This window comes from Choloepus didactylus, chromosome 2 (assembly GCF_015220235.1).
Source record: "Choloepus didactylus isolate mChoDid1 chromosome 2, mChoDid1.pri, whole genome shotgun sequence".
NCBI lineage: Eukaryota > Metazoa > Chordata > Mammalia > Pilosa > Megalonychidae > Choloepus > Choloepus didactylus.
Window position 1 is genome coordinate 118084842 of NC_051308.1, and position 18674 is coordinate 118103515.

At 46.1% G+C, this 18674-nt stretch overlaps 1 protein-coding gene across 3 annotated transcripts; it reads left to right on the plus strand.

The window, feature by feature from the left end:
- The first annotated feature begins 257 nt into the window (after window positions 1-257).
- GJA5 (gap junction protein alpha 5) lies at window positions 258-17475 on the plus strand. 3 transcript variants are annotated; one of them, XM_037826194.1, is made up of 2 exons: window positions 258-393; window positions 14441-17475. In XM_037826194.1, exon 2 carries the CDS (start codon window positions 14474-14476, stop codon window positions 15548-15550), a length of 1077 nt encoding a protein of 358 aa, XP_037682122.1. In that variant the 5' UTR covers window positions 258-393; window positions 14441-14473; the 3' UTR covers window positions 15551-17475. The 3 variants fall into 3 exon arrangements, with proteins under 3 accessions (XP_037682122.1, XP_037682124.1, XP_037682123.1); XM_037826196.1 differs by lacking the exon at window positions 258-393 and adding an exon at window positions 701-862; XM_037826195.1 differs by lacking the exon at window positions 258-393 and adding an exon at window positions 11520-13615.
- Window positions 17476-18674: the final 1199 nt, after the last annotated feature.

The window sequence follows — 18674 nt, forward strand, 5'->3', positions numbered from 1 at the left end:
AGGCCGGCCAGCCCCGGGGGAGAGGACTGAAGTGACAAAGACGAGGGGAGGGCGGTGTGGGAGGAGGAGGGCTCTGCCTCCTTCAGGCGAGAGCCCGAGAGCCCTGAGGAGAGGCTGCAGCAAGTGGAGGGAAGAAAACTTTGTAAACCAGGAGCAAAGATTCTGAGAGTGCAAAAGAGAGAGGGGAGGGAGAGATCCAGGGGGGAAAGGGGTGGAGAGAGAAAGAGTAGGAAGAAGTGGGAGGGGAAGACCAGCAGACACCGATTAAAAAAGGGTAGAAGAGGAACAACAACTGGCAAGCACAGGAGCAAAGAACAGTGGGCAGTCAGAAGAGGCGGCAAGAGAAGGAAGGAAGAAGCCAACGGAGATTCCAGGGAGGAGGAAAAGAACCAGGTAAGGGTAGATTTGAATTTTAAGGGGTAAAATTAAAAGTCAATGGGAAGTAGCCAGAACAGAGAGACTCAAATCTCCAGCTGGAGAAAGACAAAGATCTTTCTCTGTATCTGTGAGTTTAAACTCGACCCCTCTCACTATTCCCCTGTGAGAGGTTTGGATACATTAAGGAGGAAGGTCTAGAGAAGCAGAAGGTAAATTATTTAGTTTATTTATAAGGAGCTGTGGAATTGTGAGCAGAGGGTCCTTGGAGTTACACTCTAGCTCTTTTGGAGTTGCAGTGCTCTGGAAGCATCTTAGGAGAGCGTCATGTGTCCATTTCCAAGCACTTTTGTTAAAATGGAATTGGCCCTATAAAAAACAAATACCCAACACTGTTTTATGATGCTTCCTCTAGGCATGGAATCTTTTTTGAAATGCTCTCCACAGAATCTAGGAGAGTGCTTTGATCCCCCTCCCCACCTCAAAGGTATGTTGGATGGTTTAAAAATATTCCCTGCTTAGTTTCCTGCAGGGCATCTTGTCCCTGCCGTGCCACAGCCTGCCACTCGCTGTCAGAGCAAAGAGGCTGCTGAGACCCAGGGAGGAAGCTTGGCAGAGGTGCCCACTTCAGTTTGTCTTTCTGCCTGAGTGCAGGGGGAGGTAGGGGAGCGCAGGGCAGAAAGGTTTCGGCTGGACCTTGTCCTCTTTTACTGAACATGTGGCAAAAGAACACAGACTCAGGGACCAGGACCCGGGTTCTGGTCCACTGAATGTCTGTGTGACCTTGGACCAGACACTTACTCCTTCTGGGCCTCGGTTTCCAACTTTGTAAAATGGGGGTGGTGGGGGTGTTGCTATAGAATGATGCTTCTGTTTCCATATTCAGCAGTAACATTGTGCAAGGCTATGATTCCACTGACTCTGCTTGGAACCACCGAAAAAGGGAAGCTTGACATCAGACTTTCACATCCTCACTCTGCCTTTGTTCTTTTATTCCCTCTCCCAGGATCCCTCAATAATGGAGGGATTTCTGGTTCTTACTCTTCAGCACATCACTGGGATGACTGTTTCCTGAACAAGGCTCTGGCACACCAAGGGTCCGACTGGCCCGAGAGAAGGAAGGGCAGTGCAGAGAGCACTGACTGGGAGTAGGATACCTGGGAGGAATCTGGCCGGACTGAACAAAAGAGAGACTAAGGCCAGTGTGTGGAGGTGCAGCACCTCTGTTTGCCTGATGATGTGGGCTCATGGCTGTGGACACAGCTGGTATTTAGAAGTGCCCCGTTTCCCTGTTAGCACACCAAGTGGCCTCCATCTCCTCCACACACTGTCCCCTGAGTCACAGCCCAGCCCAGACCCTGATTCACTACTCTCTAGAGACAGCTCTGAACTTTCCACCCTCCTTCCAGTCTCCCCTGGGTGACAGAACTGTTTGGAGACTGCTCCCCTGGCTGTTCCTCCAAACCTTTCCTTGCTTAGCAGCTGCCAATGAGGAGTCCCTGCAGCAGGCATAGCAGAGAGCACTGGGAAGCACATTCTCTGGCTTCCAACCTGGCACCACTGGGCACCCCCTTGGCAATCACAGAATCATCCTTCCCTGCCTTGTCACTACCCTGGAATCCCAAAGATGTTCTGGCTGGGCTCCTGACACTGGTCATTGTCCTTGCTTCTTAGCTGCCTCACTCTTGCCCCCCCTCCTAGTATTGACCGAAAGTCCTGGGACATTGGGACTGGAAGAGGTCTCTTAGATAGCCAATCAACTGTGCCCTTTGACAAATAGGGAGAATGAGGCCCAGAAAAGGGGAGTGACTTTTGAGTCCCCACAATGAGTTGGGGCTGACTCAGGTGGGAATACACCCTGCTCTGCTCACTGACACATAGAGCTCTTCTAATCTCCATCCTCAGCTGTGTTTTCCTTGCCCCTGTCTGTCTCTCTCCATGGCTCCCTGCTTCTTCCATTTGAGCATCTTTACAATCCTATTTTCTGACAGTGACACCCCCCTGCCCACGTATTTCTCATCATCTCTGCCCTGCATCTTGGTGGTGGGGTGGGGTGTCTTTTGAGTGCTGTGAACTCCATGACCTAAGGATCAGCCTTGTCCTTTTGACCTTGCCACTCGAGACTCCAGTGTGTCTGAGCCTGAAGAGCCCAGAGCTGAGTGCTAACTGTGGGTACGGTATTTAAATGAGCCTGTTATTTCAAATCCCTGGCCATCCTAGAGCCCAAAGATCTTAGATGCTAGGACTGTCAGGGCTGGCAGAAACTTGGGGACCAGGCAGTCCACCCCTTATTTATGAGCTGCGGAAACTGAGTCTCAGAGAGAAGTGACTTGTTCAGTGTCACAGCTCTTTAGGGTCAGAATGAGACTCTTTGCTTCAGGATCTGGCCTCTTGGCCAGTGCTCTGTCTCAGACATGACTCTGTAACATATCCAGTTCTCTGATCTGTGGGCCAGATTCACAAAACATAAGGAGGAAAGCCCTTCATGAGTTTATTTGGGTGGGAAATAAGAGTTCTTTTCTCTGCAGGCGTGGGACTTCATTTTCAGTCTCATACCTGTGCTCACCAGCCAGAGCCAGGCCTGAGCCATGTTTGGAAGAAAAGGTCTGGAAGGCTTGAACAAGAAAGTTGACTTCTTTCCATCCTTTGAACATTCCTTTAGGAATCACAGTTGCAACAGGGGCCCCTCAGACCTGAAGGAGAGGGGCAGCTTAGGTTGGTCAATTATTCTAAGGGAGACTGAAAACAGAGAGATGGAAGCCTTCTCCCTTCGTGAGAAAGTATGCCTGTTTTTGGAGGAAAGACATGGTTCCTTTGGTCTCCCTAAGTGGTGTTCTCTGGAGGCAGGGTTAGAACATGGGAACTCTGCAAGTTGCAGTGAAGCCCCAGCAGAAGCTGATGGTACATGGATCCCCACCCCAGTGAAATGGTGGGAGGCACAGGCAGTGGAGGGTCCTGGGCTCTAGCAGCCAAAAGGGCTGTCAAAAGTACAGTTGGGCCTCTTGGGTCCTGGCTGGTGCCCACTGCTGGGCTCAGCTAATTGAAACAGGGCTGGGGGACAGGCTGTTTCTGTGTGAATCCATCAGGACAGGAACCACAAAACCTGCAGTTCTCAAGTCCAGGGAGAGCCAAGTCCCAGGCTCTGCCCAATGTCTCATGAAAGGCCTTACCCACCAGAGAACCCAGAGCTCTCTGTGCAAACTGAGTCCCATAAGCCTTGCCCTGGGCTCAACAGTTAAACTGGCCAAAGAGGAGAAATGACCATTTTTCCTGGAAAGTCTCAGGGCTCTGGGGAAGGAAGCTGATTTCCCTTCTATTGTCAGAAGCTGCTGGCTCCTGATGAATGACAACTTGATGTGAAAAATCAATTGTTTCTGACACAGTAGCAAACAAAATCTAGCATTCATCAATCCCTACATCTTCATAAGGAAAAGGAACAGTGAGGTCTCAGAATCATAGAGGTGTTGGAATAGCACAGAAAAGGACCTTAGAGTTTTTCTAATTCAAGGGTAAGGCAAAAGGAAGAGCTTGGACCTGAGAGTCACATTTGGGTTGGAATTTAAGCTGTGTGACCTTGGGCAAATTATTTAATGTCTCTGATTCTCAGTTTCTTCATCTTTCAAAAGGGATTAATAAATTCTTTCCTTATAATGAGGTTTAAATAAATAATGTATTTAAAATGGCAGTCACACAGTAAGTGCTCAATGAATGAAGGGAAAACAAAGTAGAATCCAGGCTACCTGGTCCTCAGTCCAGGGCTCTTTGCCTTGTATCTCATGCAAAGGTCTTTTCACCATGAAAACTCACCATGACATATAATTCTGAGAAGATACTGATTCATTTTTATGACCTGACCCCAGAATTTTTTCTGGGACTACGATTTGCTGACCTCTAAGCTGGGAGTCAGAAAATCTGGATTTGCTTCTTGGTTTGCCACTAAGTTGCTGTACAATCACATATGGGCATTTCAAAAACTTACCAGATCCTCCAACTTAGAGCTGGAAGGACCTTAGCAGCCAACAAGCTCAACTCCTTTTTTTCTGGAACCAAAAGAGCAGGAAACCATGCCTCTTATGAAACAATAGCATTGCATTTTCACAGGGAATTCTAGAATCTTAATAAAAATTGGCAACTCTGTGATTCCAAACTTCAGGAGAGGGAAGAAGTGGTTTGAGGGTCACTGTCCTTCTCCTCAAATCACAGAATAGACAAGCCCCTATTCCTTTTCCAAGGAGAACTGAGCCTGCTTCAAACCCTCCTTTGTGGATGTGCCTTAAGATTAATGATCAGATTTCAAAAGCTGCAGCTTCTCAGAAGGAAGTCTGTCACATAAAGCGCACATTTTACAATATGTACTCACGTGGAGCTCATCTCCAGTCCTGAAAGCCTGAGTTACAGAAAAGTTAGGAGGCAGGCAGGGTGAGTCACTGAGAGTAGAGGTGCCAGATACCAATGGGACTCTGCACCTCCCTTTCTCCCTACCCTTGCCCAGAGGGTCTTGATGCCTAGTGAAAAACTAACTGACAGCTAAATGAACATCCTTCCCATCACCTGTGTTTCTCCAGCTCCAGTAGTCACCCCTCCCTACCCCCTACCCCCGTGCCATATGGGAGCCCTTGTGTCTCACTCTAATCAGCCTGCTGCGCTACCAAATTCTGCATCAAGTTGGTTAGTTGGATGTTTAAGAGGGGCTTTTACTGGAAAGGTCTGAAAAGAAAGAGAGGAACTAGCATTCCTGAGCACCCACCATGTGCCAAGTACTGTTCTAGGCACTTCCACATATCCACATATTCTTTAATCCCCATGAGTAAGCACTCCCATTTTTTACATGGGGAGGAAACCAGGAGGTTAAGTGACTTGTTTAGGGTCATTCAACTAAGGAGTGATGGAGGCAGGACACAAATCCCACTATTCCTCAGAAACCAAGTGACCCACCACCTAGCTATTTCAGTTTCTGTTGCTTTTGTTATTATTTGACATCAATGGAACACCAGAGTCTGCTGTTTGGCCAGCGGAGAACCCAGCAGTAGACACTGCTGCAGCCAAGAGCACTTTACTGGCTAAAAAAGGAAATAACTTTCTATATGTGAATTCAGGCCAAATGGTGGCAGATGCTGAAGAGGCTGGGAATCCTGGCCACTGTGAGCTGAAGGCCCCAAAGTGATCATTAATTCTAGGAACAACATATGCAAGAGATGGCTAGCCAATAAGCCAGAGGCTACAAGGGAAAGCCCCGGGTCTCTTATGGGACTAGGAAAAGTGGGAAAAACCCCACTCAAAGAATTAAGAAAACTGAGTGCTGGTCACAGCTTTGTCACCAGATGTGAGACATAGAACCTCTTTGATTTTCCTTCTGTTTTTAGAGATGCAGAGAGAATGTGGGCTTTGGGGTCAGGTAGACCAGTTTTAAATCCATTCTGCAGCATTTACTAGTTGTGTGATTTTGTACAAGTTATTTAACGTCAGAGCCTCAGTTTTCTCATCTGTCAAATGGGATAATACTAATTTTCTAGTAGATTTAATGTAAGGGTTAGAAAGCATAACTGTAAAGTGCTCCATGCATGGAAAATGCTCCATTTAATGGTGTATGTCATCACTATGTCTTAACTTCCCTGGATCCCAGTTTGCATCTTGTATAAAAATAAGGAGTTGAATTTGAATGATCTCTAAGTTCCTTTCAGCTCTACTATACTATGAGCCTATGACAAGATGGTGGAAGCAATAAATGTTGAGCATTACCATAAATATAATTTTCCATTAATAACTGCATACGTGCTAATCAACCACCACAAGGTCACTGGTAAGGACCTTCCAACATTTCCTTGTAATTGAATATTTCCATTTGCTCCCCTCATCCACTTCTTTTAAATATTTCTTTCTCACATATTTTAAGAAGAAAATTATTTGTCCTACAATAATTCTCTTTCTCCACTTTGCCTGCTCCCCTTCACCTCCTTGGCTTTGAAACAACTGTCTGCCAGCAAAGTGTCTCTGAGTGGATCTTTCTGTCCTTGCCAGAATAGAATAGTTAAATCTAAAGAGGAGTTAATTATCTGCCATTGGCTGGAGTAGAAGGAAAAATAAATTGAGTACTTTATCTCACCTATCTCTTTCTCCTTCTCTTCTCATCTCTATTTCCCTCTCCCCTCTATGGTGATCAGGGTTCAGGGGTGCAGGCCCCCAGTGGACTTCTAATTCTGAGGGAGTTGTCTGCATGGCCTTATTTAATAGCTGTAGCTTATACCATCTGCCTGGTCATTTCCCCTGAGGCTGAAATAGCTACCCAAAACCCAAATCCAGAAAAGAATGGAAATCCTAAATGCAACGGTTACCTCCAACCACTTACAGATCAACTTCCAATTCTAGCAATTATCTCACAGATATCCCTGTGCAGTCATCGTATGTAAAAGTAGTCAGTCTATGACTGGAAAGGATTTGCCAAAGAAAGGAACATATGGTTATTTAGATAGAATTAAATATGGTTGTTAAGGCAGGGACATTGCAGTCAGAAAAGAGAGAAGATTCGAAGGCAACTGTCACTAGTAATGTGATTTTTCTTGAGTTACCCTCTTTGAGCCTCTGTAAAAGGGAAACAGTTATAGACTGTACTTCCTAAGGTTATTGTGAGAATCAAATGAGAAAATATATGAAAAGCAACCTGCAGAGTGTCTGGCACAAAGAAAGGTATCAATAAGTGTAGCTTATTTTATCATCATTATTATTATTTCATGTAGATTCAAGTTCTGTTCCCGTGTAACTCTGGGTAAAATGGGGCTGAGAATCTCAAAGTATAACTCAGATTGCTGAGACTGACTGAGTATTCACACCACTTTCTCATAATGGGGGTGAGGGGAAATCAGAAAAATGTACATGAATGAGTAGTGTATAAAGGAGTTCTGAGATGCTGGTTATGCTTGGCACTTTACTTTGTAAAAGCACCTTTGATATCTGGCCTAGCGTAGGAGGTCAATAAACACTTTCTGAACTGAACCGAACTGAAATGACACTATGTCTAAGGCTTCCTCTTAGTGAGGCCCTTTGGGTCCTTTTAAAACACAATTCTCTTAATTGGGAAACAAGTCAACCATGCCCTGTGCCATATTCTACTGTGTGGTGAGCGGAATTATACATGGTCCCAGGGGACTGTTATCATTACTATGAATAACAACCTTTATTGAGAACCAGAGATCTGTTAGATACTGTCCAGAACATGTGTCGTTGTCCAGAATTAGACTCAGACTCTGAGGAGTGGTCTTACAATCTATTTTGACAAACTTAGATGAGCTCCCCAGTGACCTGTCGGGAGGAGGGAGCGAGGGGAATAGACTGCAGTGATGGAGTCTCTGCTGTAGACACAGCCAGCCCTGCTCAGCCATGCAGAGGGCTCTTGCAGACAGAAGGAAGGCTCAGCAGATTCTGTCTTCCTGGTGTTCTGATATCTTTGTCACGGGGCGGGTGCCCCCAGGCCAGCTTGCCTGTGCGGTTCCTCTGCTGGCATGCAACACGGCCCCCAAATGCTGCTTGTGCACCTCAGCTGGTGGAGAGGACCAGCCTTGTCAATTGGCATTAGGTATTTTGAGTGACCCAAATGCTCATTCATCTGTTGTTTTTAAGAAGTACTTTCATCACCTACCACATGCAAGGTACAGTATTAAGCACTGAGCACTGGGGAGAATACAGTGATGAACAGATATGGGGCTTGTCTTCAAGGAACTCAGGGTTGAGTTGGGGAGACAATACATGATCAGTAGAGCAAATAATTCTCAGTGTGTGTGTGAGACCCCAGAAGCTTTATAGTTCAACCCAAGACCTAGCTGCTGACTCAAGGGGACACAGAAATTGTCAAATACTTTATTAGAAGGGCTACTATGTGTGACTGCAGAGGACAGAACAAGAATCAATAGAAGGAAGAGAATCTTCAAGGTGTCCCTATGGTATCTTCTTGCTCACTTGCAATATGTCTTCTTGAGCAGGAGAGACAAGGATGTAGTCACAGCAAGTGTATTGGGAGGCACCTGTAACCAGCAAACTACCTACTTTATGTTGCAGCCATTACTAAAGGACTCCTGTGAGCAGGGTGATTACTCATTTTGTAGGACTTGAAATTCCCGTTCTCTGCCCCCTGTTAGGGTTTGCATCATGTTAGGATCTGTCCTCAAGAGTGAGTCAAGCACATGAACATAGTCTATTGTGGGGACTGAGAACTACCCCAGACTCCTTGGCATGCTCTCCAAGGCCCTCCATTACCTGCCCCTGCCTACTCTGCAGACTCGTCCTCCCTGCTTGATTATTGTTCTCTAAAACCATGCTGGTTCTCATGTCAGTGAATTTGTTCATGCAGTTGCCCTTGTCTGGAATTCCTTCATCTCTTCCTGGCACTGCCATCCACCTCTCACCTCTGCAAACAACACATACACCTAATTCCTCTCCAAGGGTTGCCTCCTCTGGGAAGCCCTCTCTACCCACCCCCACCCCAGGCTGGACTCAGTTTTCTTTTGCACATTTGCATAGCACCCCAATTGGTTGTTTGAAACCCCCAATAGACAGTCAGTTTGGGTCCCTAGCTTCTAGCACAGTGCCGGCTCAAGGAGACATTCAGTAAATGTGTGTGAAATTGAACTGAATTATACTTTTCCACAATCCCCTCAGCTCCCCACATGGTGCTGGTCATATTCAGAGAGTTCCCCAAACATTTGTTTGGTTTCATGAGACTGACCCCCAGACCTTCTCACTAAACGGCAGTTATGTCTAAAATCACTCACTGCCCCAGGGTTTGCAGGAGATTTTGAAGTTCCAAGTGGAGAGAGAAAGAATTAGTTTGCTTTGCCCTTGGAGGGAGGATGGAGAGGAAACTTCTGGCTTGTCCCAGATTTCTGCTGCCATTAGTCTTTGTTTCCTTGGACAAGCCTCTTACCTTCCCTAGCTGTTTCCTCCTCTACAAAACAGAAGTGGTTATGAGAATGTGTTCTTCAACAATAAAAATTGAGTGTCTAAATGTCCTAATGATATTCAGTCTTGGCCAAAACAATGATAGTTCCGCTCTTGTGGAGTCAACGAGAGAACATACGAGAAGCACATTTTGAATAGTGTAAGGTTTTATGTTTATCACTAGATTTCAGAAAGAAGATTTGAGTTCTTCTAGGTCCACTTTGCAATCCTTCTCTCAGACCAAACATTTTATTTAATCATGAAGAAAGCATTTATTCTGGACTCAATGCAGTAAGAATACAAAAGAAGACAGGACTTTTGTCTTTGTGAGTTTTACCATCCATTTGAGGGAAGAAGTTGTTAAAGCTTTGAGGGTAGGAATTGTACCTGGTTTTATTAATCCAGTAGCTAACACTGAGTGCCTAACATGTGCCAGGCCTGATACTTCTTGGGAATTACTCTCAGTAGCCAGAACAGTGGTAGGCACATAGCAGGGACTCCAAAAAACAAAAACAAACTTGCAGGCTGACCAGTAGAGAGATAAGAAACTTTTTTGGGGAACAAGTCTAAGGCAGTATAAAACCAAGTGTGAGATTGTACCCTATATCCTAGATGGTAATTTAGAGTCCTTAGAGTCCAGGAGACATCAAATAAAGCTGAGGTCAATTTGAGAAGACCTCTCAGGTCAGAGGACAAGGTCTCGGGTATGTTTGTGGTTAGTCTGGGTTGCTCTGAAATGGTTTCCTTTGAAAACATTGGCTGTATAGGAACAGTGCCAACATAAGGAGGAATACTGACTGGGAATGTAGAGACTTGAATTTTATTTCTAGCCATATAAAAATGACTCATGTTCACATACATGAAATCCTTCCTCGAACCTTATGCCTCTTACCCAAGCACCACGTTACTATTACCAAACAAGCTCCCTGGTAACCCTTCCAAAATTTTTGCCATGCCCCAGGATATCACACATTGAAAGAGGATGTCGAAGGCCTTGGAGTGGAGAACCTTCAGAATTGGAATGTTCTTTTCCAGATTCTAGGGATTTCAGAACTTTCATCAGTTGCAAAGAGCTGTAGAACACAATGATTCTTTGGCTTGGCCCTTGGGAGGGCCCTGATCCAATGAGACTCTCCCCAACCCCCTTAAACCAGATTCAGGTTCCTGCCATAAGTTCCCATAGCACTGTGTACTTCCTTAATGTTAATAGGCCTCATGCTTTTTTGCAATTATGTGTCTATTTTCTCCCCTTAATAAAGGGAAATAAAGGCAGCTAAGCTCAGGAAAGGCAGGACTCCTTGTTTGTTTTTTAACTGCTGTATCCTCAGTGCCTAGCTTGATGACTGGCACCTGATAACCACTCAATAAATTTATCAAATAAATGAATGAAAGAGGAAAAGGACATTCTAGGCAGAAAGAACATGAAGAACCAAGGTAAAGAGGTGGGACGTGTGTATGTGTATGGGGAATTATTTAGCATAAGTATTGAATACGTGAAGTGGAAGAGTTGAAAAAAGATAAAATGAGCCTGTGCTGTGGTAGGTCTCAAATGGCAAGTTAAAGAGTTTTGACTTCATAGCTGTAGGAAATCAGTGAAGATTACAGCTAGAGCAGTGAAATATGTTACCATTGTATTTGATAGAATTTATTCATGACCTGGGGAACTTCCTCTGCCTCTCCTAACATACTTCCTGCCAACAAATGAATAATGATATGCAAAGCATTTTGTATGTTACATGCCCAGGAGACTCACTGAGTATCTAATGTACAAGTTTCTTTGGTTGAAGTGGAGGGGAACCCAAAGGCAGCTAGTGTGGCTGGGAAACCGACATCAGCCGGGGACCTTCCACACTGTAAATTGAGCAGCTGGTACACTGTGGCAATTTTAAATTTCTCTGACCTTGCCTAAGTGTCAGCCAGGGGGCCATCGATGAAAGGACCTTCACCCTATTTCCCGTTGCTGGAGTCCGGGAGTTCTGCCCCACCTCCACACCTCCTCAGCCTCTGTCTTTTGTTCCCTCCGGATGAGGCCCCCCCTGATTTTCCAAGGTGTTCCTTTCTTTGTACTTGTGCTTTACTTCTTCCAGGTGGAGTTCCTTGGCCCACAAGTGAGGAGTCAGTAGCAAGCGTCTTGGCAGACCAGACCAGAGCATCATATTCTTTGGCTGGAACTATTTTTATACCTTCTTGGAGACTTGCAAGGAATGAGTGACAGTCAGAAGATGGAGGGGAAAGTCCTCAGGGATTGAGGAGAGTTTGGAAAACTTACCCCAAAGCCCAGAAGAACATGACATTGATTTGTGTTTTTCTTTTTGCTTCCTTTTAATTTCTATTTCTGTTTCCAGCTCATTTCCTCTCCCTTCTGCTCTTCCACCTGTTTCTATTTTCTCCTTTTTAATGCACCTCTCTCTCCTTTCTACTTTCACTTTCTCATCCCTTCCTCACCATTCTCTTTATTAGTAATGGCTGCCTTTCATTCAGTTCTTATATACTGAGCACTGTGCTAAATGCTTTTTATGTATCACCTCATATCACTCTACAAGCTAAATAATAGTGTGCCTATTTTGCAGATGAGGATATTAAACACAGGTTAATTTATCTGAGCTCAGGCAAATAGTTACAGGGATTTGAACTCCCATTATTTAACTCCCAAGTCTTCTTCTCTTGGCTATTACATGGTCTCTCTTTTTTTTTCCATTTCCAACTACCCCTTGTCTTTCCCTTCTTTCTGTTCCTCCTCTCCTCTCCTTCCTCTCCCCTTCTACTCGTCCCCTTTTCTCTCTCCAGTTTTCTCTTGAGCACTCACCACAGCCTGGTCACTGCATGTGTGTGGCTGACCCTGAAGGTGTTGAACACTGCACGTGCCCAGAAGAGATGAGAGACTATTCAAACTCTTATCTAATCAGCCATTTTACTTTTGAGCAAACGCTCTACAATTTTCCACATTTGGAGGCTGAGAGAGGGGACCCTTCACCACCTGAGAAAAGGGGGCAGATATTTGATCACAAACCAGAGAAAAGGACACAAGACCTGAATGGGTCTTTGATATGGACGGGAAGAGAGATAAGGCACTTTCTACTCACTCATGGACTCCCTCATTCCCGGGGACTCTGCATACTCTCAGCATTGGGAGCTGGGGGCTGGTCTCTGTCACAGCATCATGAATGAAAGAAGCCTTCATGATGAAATTTATCACCACTGCCCTGCCTTTCCCCATAAGCACACAGAATGTTCTAGAGGGAATCAGGGCATGATGGCAGAAAAGATGTGAAGGTCAAAGTTTGAACTTGAATCTGAGGTTTTATGATTTTAAGAAGGGAATATTTATATTCATTTCCCTCCTATGTTTTTGCCATCCTGTTGATTAGGATTGGTGAGAGGCTTAAACCTGAAAGACATTTATTGTTCACCAAGTAAGAATTCTGGAGGTAGGAGATTCAAGAGTTCATTCAGAGGCCTCAGGTCACAGGTTGGCATTTCTGAGATTCTCTGGGCAGCTCCAGACATCTTGGCTCGCACAACCCTATCCACAGGCAGGAAGTAGTGGGAGTGGGAAGGACTGCAAGTAAAGCTCCTCTGCTTTTACTGGGGGGTGGAAAAAGCTTTTCCAGAAGCACTCCCTCCACATTAGACTCTTCTCACATCTCATTGGCCAGAACCAGCTGCAGTAGGGACTGATAAAGTGATACCTGGCTTTTTTGCACTGCAAGACACAGGGAATTGGTAATAGCCACTGGGTAAGAAAGATCAGTGTCTGCTGCCCCCTCCTTCCTTCCTTCAACTAAGATTTACTGAGCACATACTCTAGGCCAGGCTCTGATGATACAGAGACAAAGACAGTCCCTGTTCTCGAGCAGCCCCTACTGGAAAAACATAGGTCCAGGATTACAAAACAAGATGGCAAGTGCTGGAGATGAGTTGGTGCCCCCAGGAGCTGAAGAGGCTCAGCTTGAAGGAGCAGGGAGGGCTGGAGGAAGTGATAACTGGGCTAAGTTTTGAAGGATAAGTGGGATTCAGCTAAGGGTGAGGGGCTTGGCTGGGAGAAGGGCATCCAAGAGTCTGCCAGGACTTGGCATGGCTGATAGGGATGGGCAGCCAAAGAGTTAGAACAAGCCGGCTAGGGCCAGATGAGGGCAGGTTTGGTACAGAATATAAAGGTTTGGGGCATTTATTCTGGACATGAGGATGAGCAGGTCTGTATGTGGGTACCTTCTGTAGGCAGAACACTTCCCAGCAGGGCAGCTGAACTGGAGAGAAGAGGCTGTATTGTCCCACACCATGCTGTGGAGTTGGAAGGCTGTGCTGCACTGAGGTGTGGGAGCTGTGTGTTGACTGCCACTTACCACCTGGGGGAACCTGAGCACTCATCTGTGATACCTTTAGCTGTTGTGACCAAAGCACACATTTCTGCTTTTGCTCACCATCTTCCAACACAGCTGGTCCATGCTGGATGGTTTGGGTTGTTAGAGAGTGCTTCCTGAGAGGCCGCATTTGCCACCCCTTGCCCTCACTCTTTCTACCTCATTCTATTCTCTGGAGCCATACAAAATTCCTTTTCCCACCTGACAGCCATTCATACATATGGAACATTTGTGGCATGATTTTCAGCATATCACCAACCTCATTTCATTTAAACTCAAAAATCCTCTGGTGTAGCTATTCCCATCCCAATATTACAGATGAGGAAAATAGTCTCGGTAAGGAAAATGCCCAAAGTCACATTTGCAGACTCCAATCCTGTACTCTTTCCACTACCCCAGTATTTCTCCAGGTAGTCCTTCAATTCTCAAATCAGAATCACCTGGGCTTGTTGCAAATCCAGATTCCTGGGGATACCCCTATCCACTTCTGACCTCTTGAAGTAGAATCTCTGGGAGGAAAAGCACACAATCCACATTGTAACACACACCTTAGTTGATTTCTGGGCCCACTAAAGTATGAGGATCATACCATGTCTAGCTCAAATGTTCTCTCTCTTTTTATTTTTGCCAGGGAAAAAGAGAGCTTTTGGGGTGCTTCTGACATCTAAGTTGTACTTTCTTAAGAAACACTTTGGTGTGGATCCCAGGGCATGATGGGATATTGGAGACCTTTGCAGAAACCTCTCTGTTTCTCTCTCTCTCTCTCCCATCTGCAGAAATCTTGGCATCTGTCCCCTGGCTGCACCAATATGGGTGACTGGAGCTTCCTGGGAGAGTTCCTGGAGGAAGTACACAAGCACTCCACGGTGATTGGCAAGGTCTGGCTCACTGTCCTCTTCATCTTCCGCATGCTTGTGCTGGGCACAGCTGCCGAATCTTCCTGGGGGGATGAGCAGGCTGATTTCCAGTGTGATACGATTCAGCCTGGCTGCGAGAACGTCTGCTATGACCAAGCCTTCCCCATCTCCCACATTCGCTACTGGGTCCTGCAGATCATCTTCGTCTCCACTCCGTCTCTGGTCTACATGGGCCATGCCATGCACATAGTGCGCATGCAGGAGAAGCGGAGGCTCAGGGAGGTCGAGAAGAACAAAGAGGCTCGTGGCTCTGGAGCTGATGAGTACCCAGTGGCTGAGAAGACAGAACTGTCCTGCTGGGAGGAAGCCAATGGAAAGATTGTCCTCCAGGGCACTCTGCTCAACACCTATGTCTGCAGCATCCTCATCCGCACCACCATGGAGGTGGCCTTCATTGTGGGCCAGTACCTCCTCTATGGGATCTTCCTCAACACCCTGCATGTCTGCCGCAGGAGTCCCTGTCCCCACCCGGTCAACTGTTACGTATCCCGGCCCACAGAGAAGAATGTCTTCATTGTTTTCATGCTGTCTGTGGCTGGGCTGTCCCTCTTCCTCAGTCTGGCTGAACTGTACCACCTGGGCTGGAAGAAGGTCAGACAGCGATTTGGCAAGTCACAGCAGGGCATGATCAAGTCCCAACTTCCTAGTCCTCAGGCCGGTATGACCCAGAGGGACACACCACCCCCTGACTTCAATCAGTGCTTGGAGAATGGCCCAGGGGGGAGGTTCTTCAGCCCCTTTAATAACAAGATGGCCTCCCAGCAGAACACAGACAACTTGGCCACTGAACAAGTGCGACGCCAGGAGGAGATTCCAGGGGAGGGTTTTATCCACATCCGTTATGCCCAGAGGCCCGAGGTCCCGAATGGAGTCTCACCAGGACATCGCCTCCCCCAAGGCTACCATAGTGACAAACGCCGCCTCAGTAAGGCCAGCAGCAAGGCCAGGTCAGATGACCTCTCTGTGTGACCCTCCAGCATGGGGAACCAGGCTTAAGTGGGAACAAAGGAGGGTCAGAGAGGGAAGATGTTCACCTTCTGACCCCGTACTCTCTCATTCTAATCACTGTTCTGTTCCTTTTGGGCCCCTGGTCTCAGTGGCATGCTCATTTATTCCAGAAGGTATGACCAGGGCTCAGTGAGTGTAATCAGAGATAGGTCTACCCAGCCAGGCTGCTGTCACTTCCCATCTTCTACCCAGAATACTCAGTGAAGCCTTTTCAGATTACTCAATGAACTGGGTAGGTGAAGGGAAAGGAATCTTGGCAAAATCTGGCCAGCAAGTGATAACTGGAGGGGATAGGGTGGCTCTCTGCATACCAGCACCATACCAGATGGTTCCTTCCAAGCCTAGAGGCTTCTGTATCCTTATCTCATGTCCACTCCCCTAAGGAAGAGCCCAAAAATTCTCAGCCAATGGAAGCCCTGAACCAAGGGATCTGGATTAGAGGACTCTCTAATCTATTGTCTCCACAAGCCATACTTTGGAGTGGGGATAAGGTAGCCTTGGACTGCCCTTGGCTACCTCTCCCTCTTCCCAGTCTTGAAAAGGGGTCCTTGGAACTTGATCAGCAGCCTTGACTTTACGTGTGTCTTGCTATGTACCTCTGGCAAATGTCCCACCTTGGCAATGTTATAGCCTTTCCTTCTGCCAGCATGTACACCCAGCCCATGACGGTGCCAGCTCCTCCAGGGAGTCACAGTGCACATGGGCTCTACTGGAATTCCTGCCACCACCTATGCAGCTCCTTTATAGCCCAACTGGTTGAAAAACCATCTCTTCCATTCCTTCTCCCTTGGCTATTCACCCAATGCTCCCTTAAAGACCTTATCCACAGAAATGCCCAAAATGCTGTCATCCTCTTGGGGATCCTGACCAGACCACCAGCCACTGAGGCCAAGGGAATTTCCTAAGATTTTATTAAAACAAAGAGAATATTGTGCTTCTCAGAGGCAGATTCCCCTTGGGAGAAAATAACCCTGTTGTGAAGATGAAAATAAAAAAGGAGTGAAAACACTGGAAAACTATTTGTCCCTCCTATTTATTTCCCTTGCTGACTGTCAACTTAGAGTGCCAAGAGGAGGCGTGATGACAGCTATGGAAGCCCCCAGATCTCTCTCTCCCTGGAGGATTTAGCAGGGGCATGGAAGCAGTAGGGGAATCTTCGGCTTTCTTGGAAGGGCCTTGTTCAAGACACAGAGTTTCCAACATGTCCCTGGTACCCCTAAATGAGATCGCCAAGTGGGGGCTGCAGAGAAGCACCCCCTATCCAGGAACTGACCTGGTTTCACTACTCAGTCTATCCAAAATGGGTGGCTGCTATTTTGGATGGAGGTAAAAGACGTTCAGAATTGGATAATGAGTCTTACAGACAGATGATTACTTTTAAATGCATGTGTGTGTAATGAAAAGGTGGGTGAAGGGGAAATAAGAAAGGTAACCTTAGAGAAAACTGTGTCTTCCCGCCCTCCCCTCCAGCTGCCTGGTGGAGGGGTTGAGCCTTATTCTCTAGGTGTCATCAGCATAAACCAGCAGATATGAGAGGTGGGAACAGAGGAGGGTGAAGGCACCATCAGGCACCTCTTTGCTGATGTTTGGATGCTCTTGGTAGGGAAAGAGAAGGATAAAGGTAGAGAGGTAGAGGGAGCTGACTGGGATGCTACTTAGGGAAGAATGGCTTGTCATTCCAGGTGCCTGGAAGGAGACATCTTTTTCTCTATTGCCTGGCACTGGAATTAGGAGTCTCTCTTGCCATCTCTGAAATGTGTTTGTTTTGTGAAATGTGTGCTCTTGAATTAGAAACTCTATGAGATCACCCTTGATAATGAGGCTTTCAGAAGGAAAAAGGAAGTAATATGTGTAATCTGTCTTAATAAAGTCTGGCTCTACAGCTATCTCTCTTTTGTGTCCTTTTCATGCTGTGACTGTAAGATGAGGATGGCAGCTTTGGTGGGGGAGGGGAGCACTTAGACCCCACACAACTGTCAATCAGCACTGGAAGGAGCATGGGCTTTAGAGTCAGACACACGGGGCTTAAAATTCCAGCTGCTGATTCACTGCTTGACTCCAGCAAATGACTTAATCTCTGCTTTGGATTCCTCATCTGTAAATTGGGCCTAGTGATATCTACCGCACAGGGTTTTTTTAAGAGACTGTGCAGAGTTCAGCAGAATGCCTGAGACATAATAGTCTATGATTAAATGGTAATTGTTGCTGTTGTTGTTATCATCGTTATTATTTTTGTCATTATGTTGAATGCACAGTATTTGAATAGCTGGGATGTTGAAAGTGGTTCCAGAACTTGCCCTATGGAGCTCACAGTCTAGCTGAGGCAATCAAATGAACTCACATAGAAGAAACAATTAGAACAGAATTATGCGGGAGTTCATTTGTTACCGATTCTAAAAACCATAAGACTCCAGGAAGTGATCCATATGGGAAAAGTTACTTAGAAGAGGAGACACCTGAACTTGGCCTTAAAGATTGGCTAAGGTGAAGGTGGAGATCCCACCTCCTTAGAGAGGTGGAGATTCCAAGGATGAGTCTGTGAAATAAGTCTTGGTATCCCCATTTTACAGACATGGAAACCAAGGTCCGGGGGAATCCCTGACAGTGGGTCAGCTTATCCCTGGCCTCTCTGGAATCACATCTCTGGAAGAGAAGAAATGATTCTTGTTCCAAACAAAGGGTCAAGGGTTGCTATTTCCTAGAGAAAGAAGGAAAGGTCTGGAAAAAGAAGTGGAAGTATTGTCCTAATTACCAATTCATCTTATATATCAGGACAGGAAACCACTCTTGCAAACAGATACTAGAACATGTCTTGAAACTCAGGGGTACACCTGCATTTGCCCAAGAGTGATGTGCTCAGCCCAGAGGTGTCTGAGGAATACAACTAGAAAAACATCTGGGACCCATTTTTTTTTAACTCCTAGAAAAAAAGCAGTGCATCACATAATTTATAAACATCTAACAGTTTATACTACACCCAGACTGTAAAAGCCAGGGGACTTATTTTATGGTAAGATTTCAACCTCATGTATCTACTCTCATTTTCGCTTCCTTCTCCCCACCCCCAAAGGTTCATTACTAAAGA

Excerpts from the sequence above, each read along its gene's own strand:
- GJA5 (XM_037826194.1), top strand. The coding sequence starts at position 14,474 with ATGGGTGACTGGAGCTTCCTGGGAGAGTTCCTGGAGGAAGTACACAAG.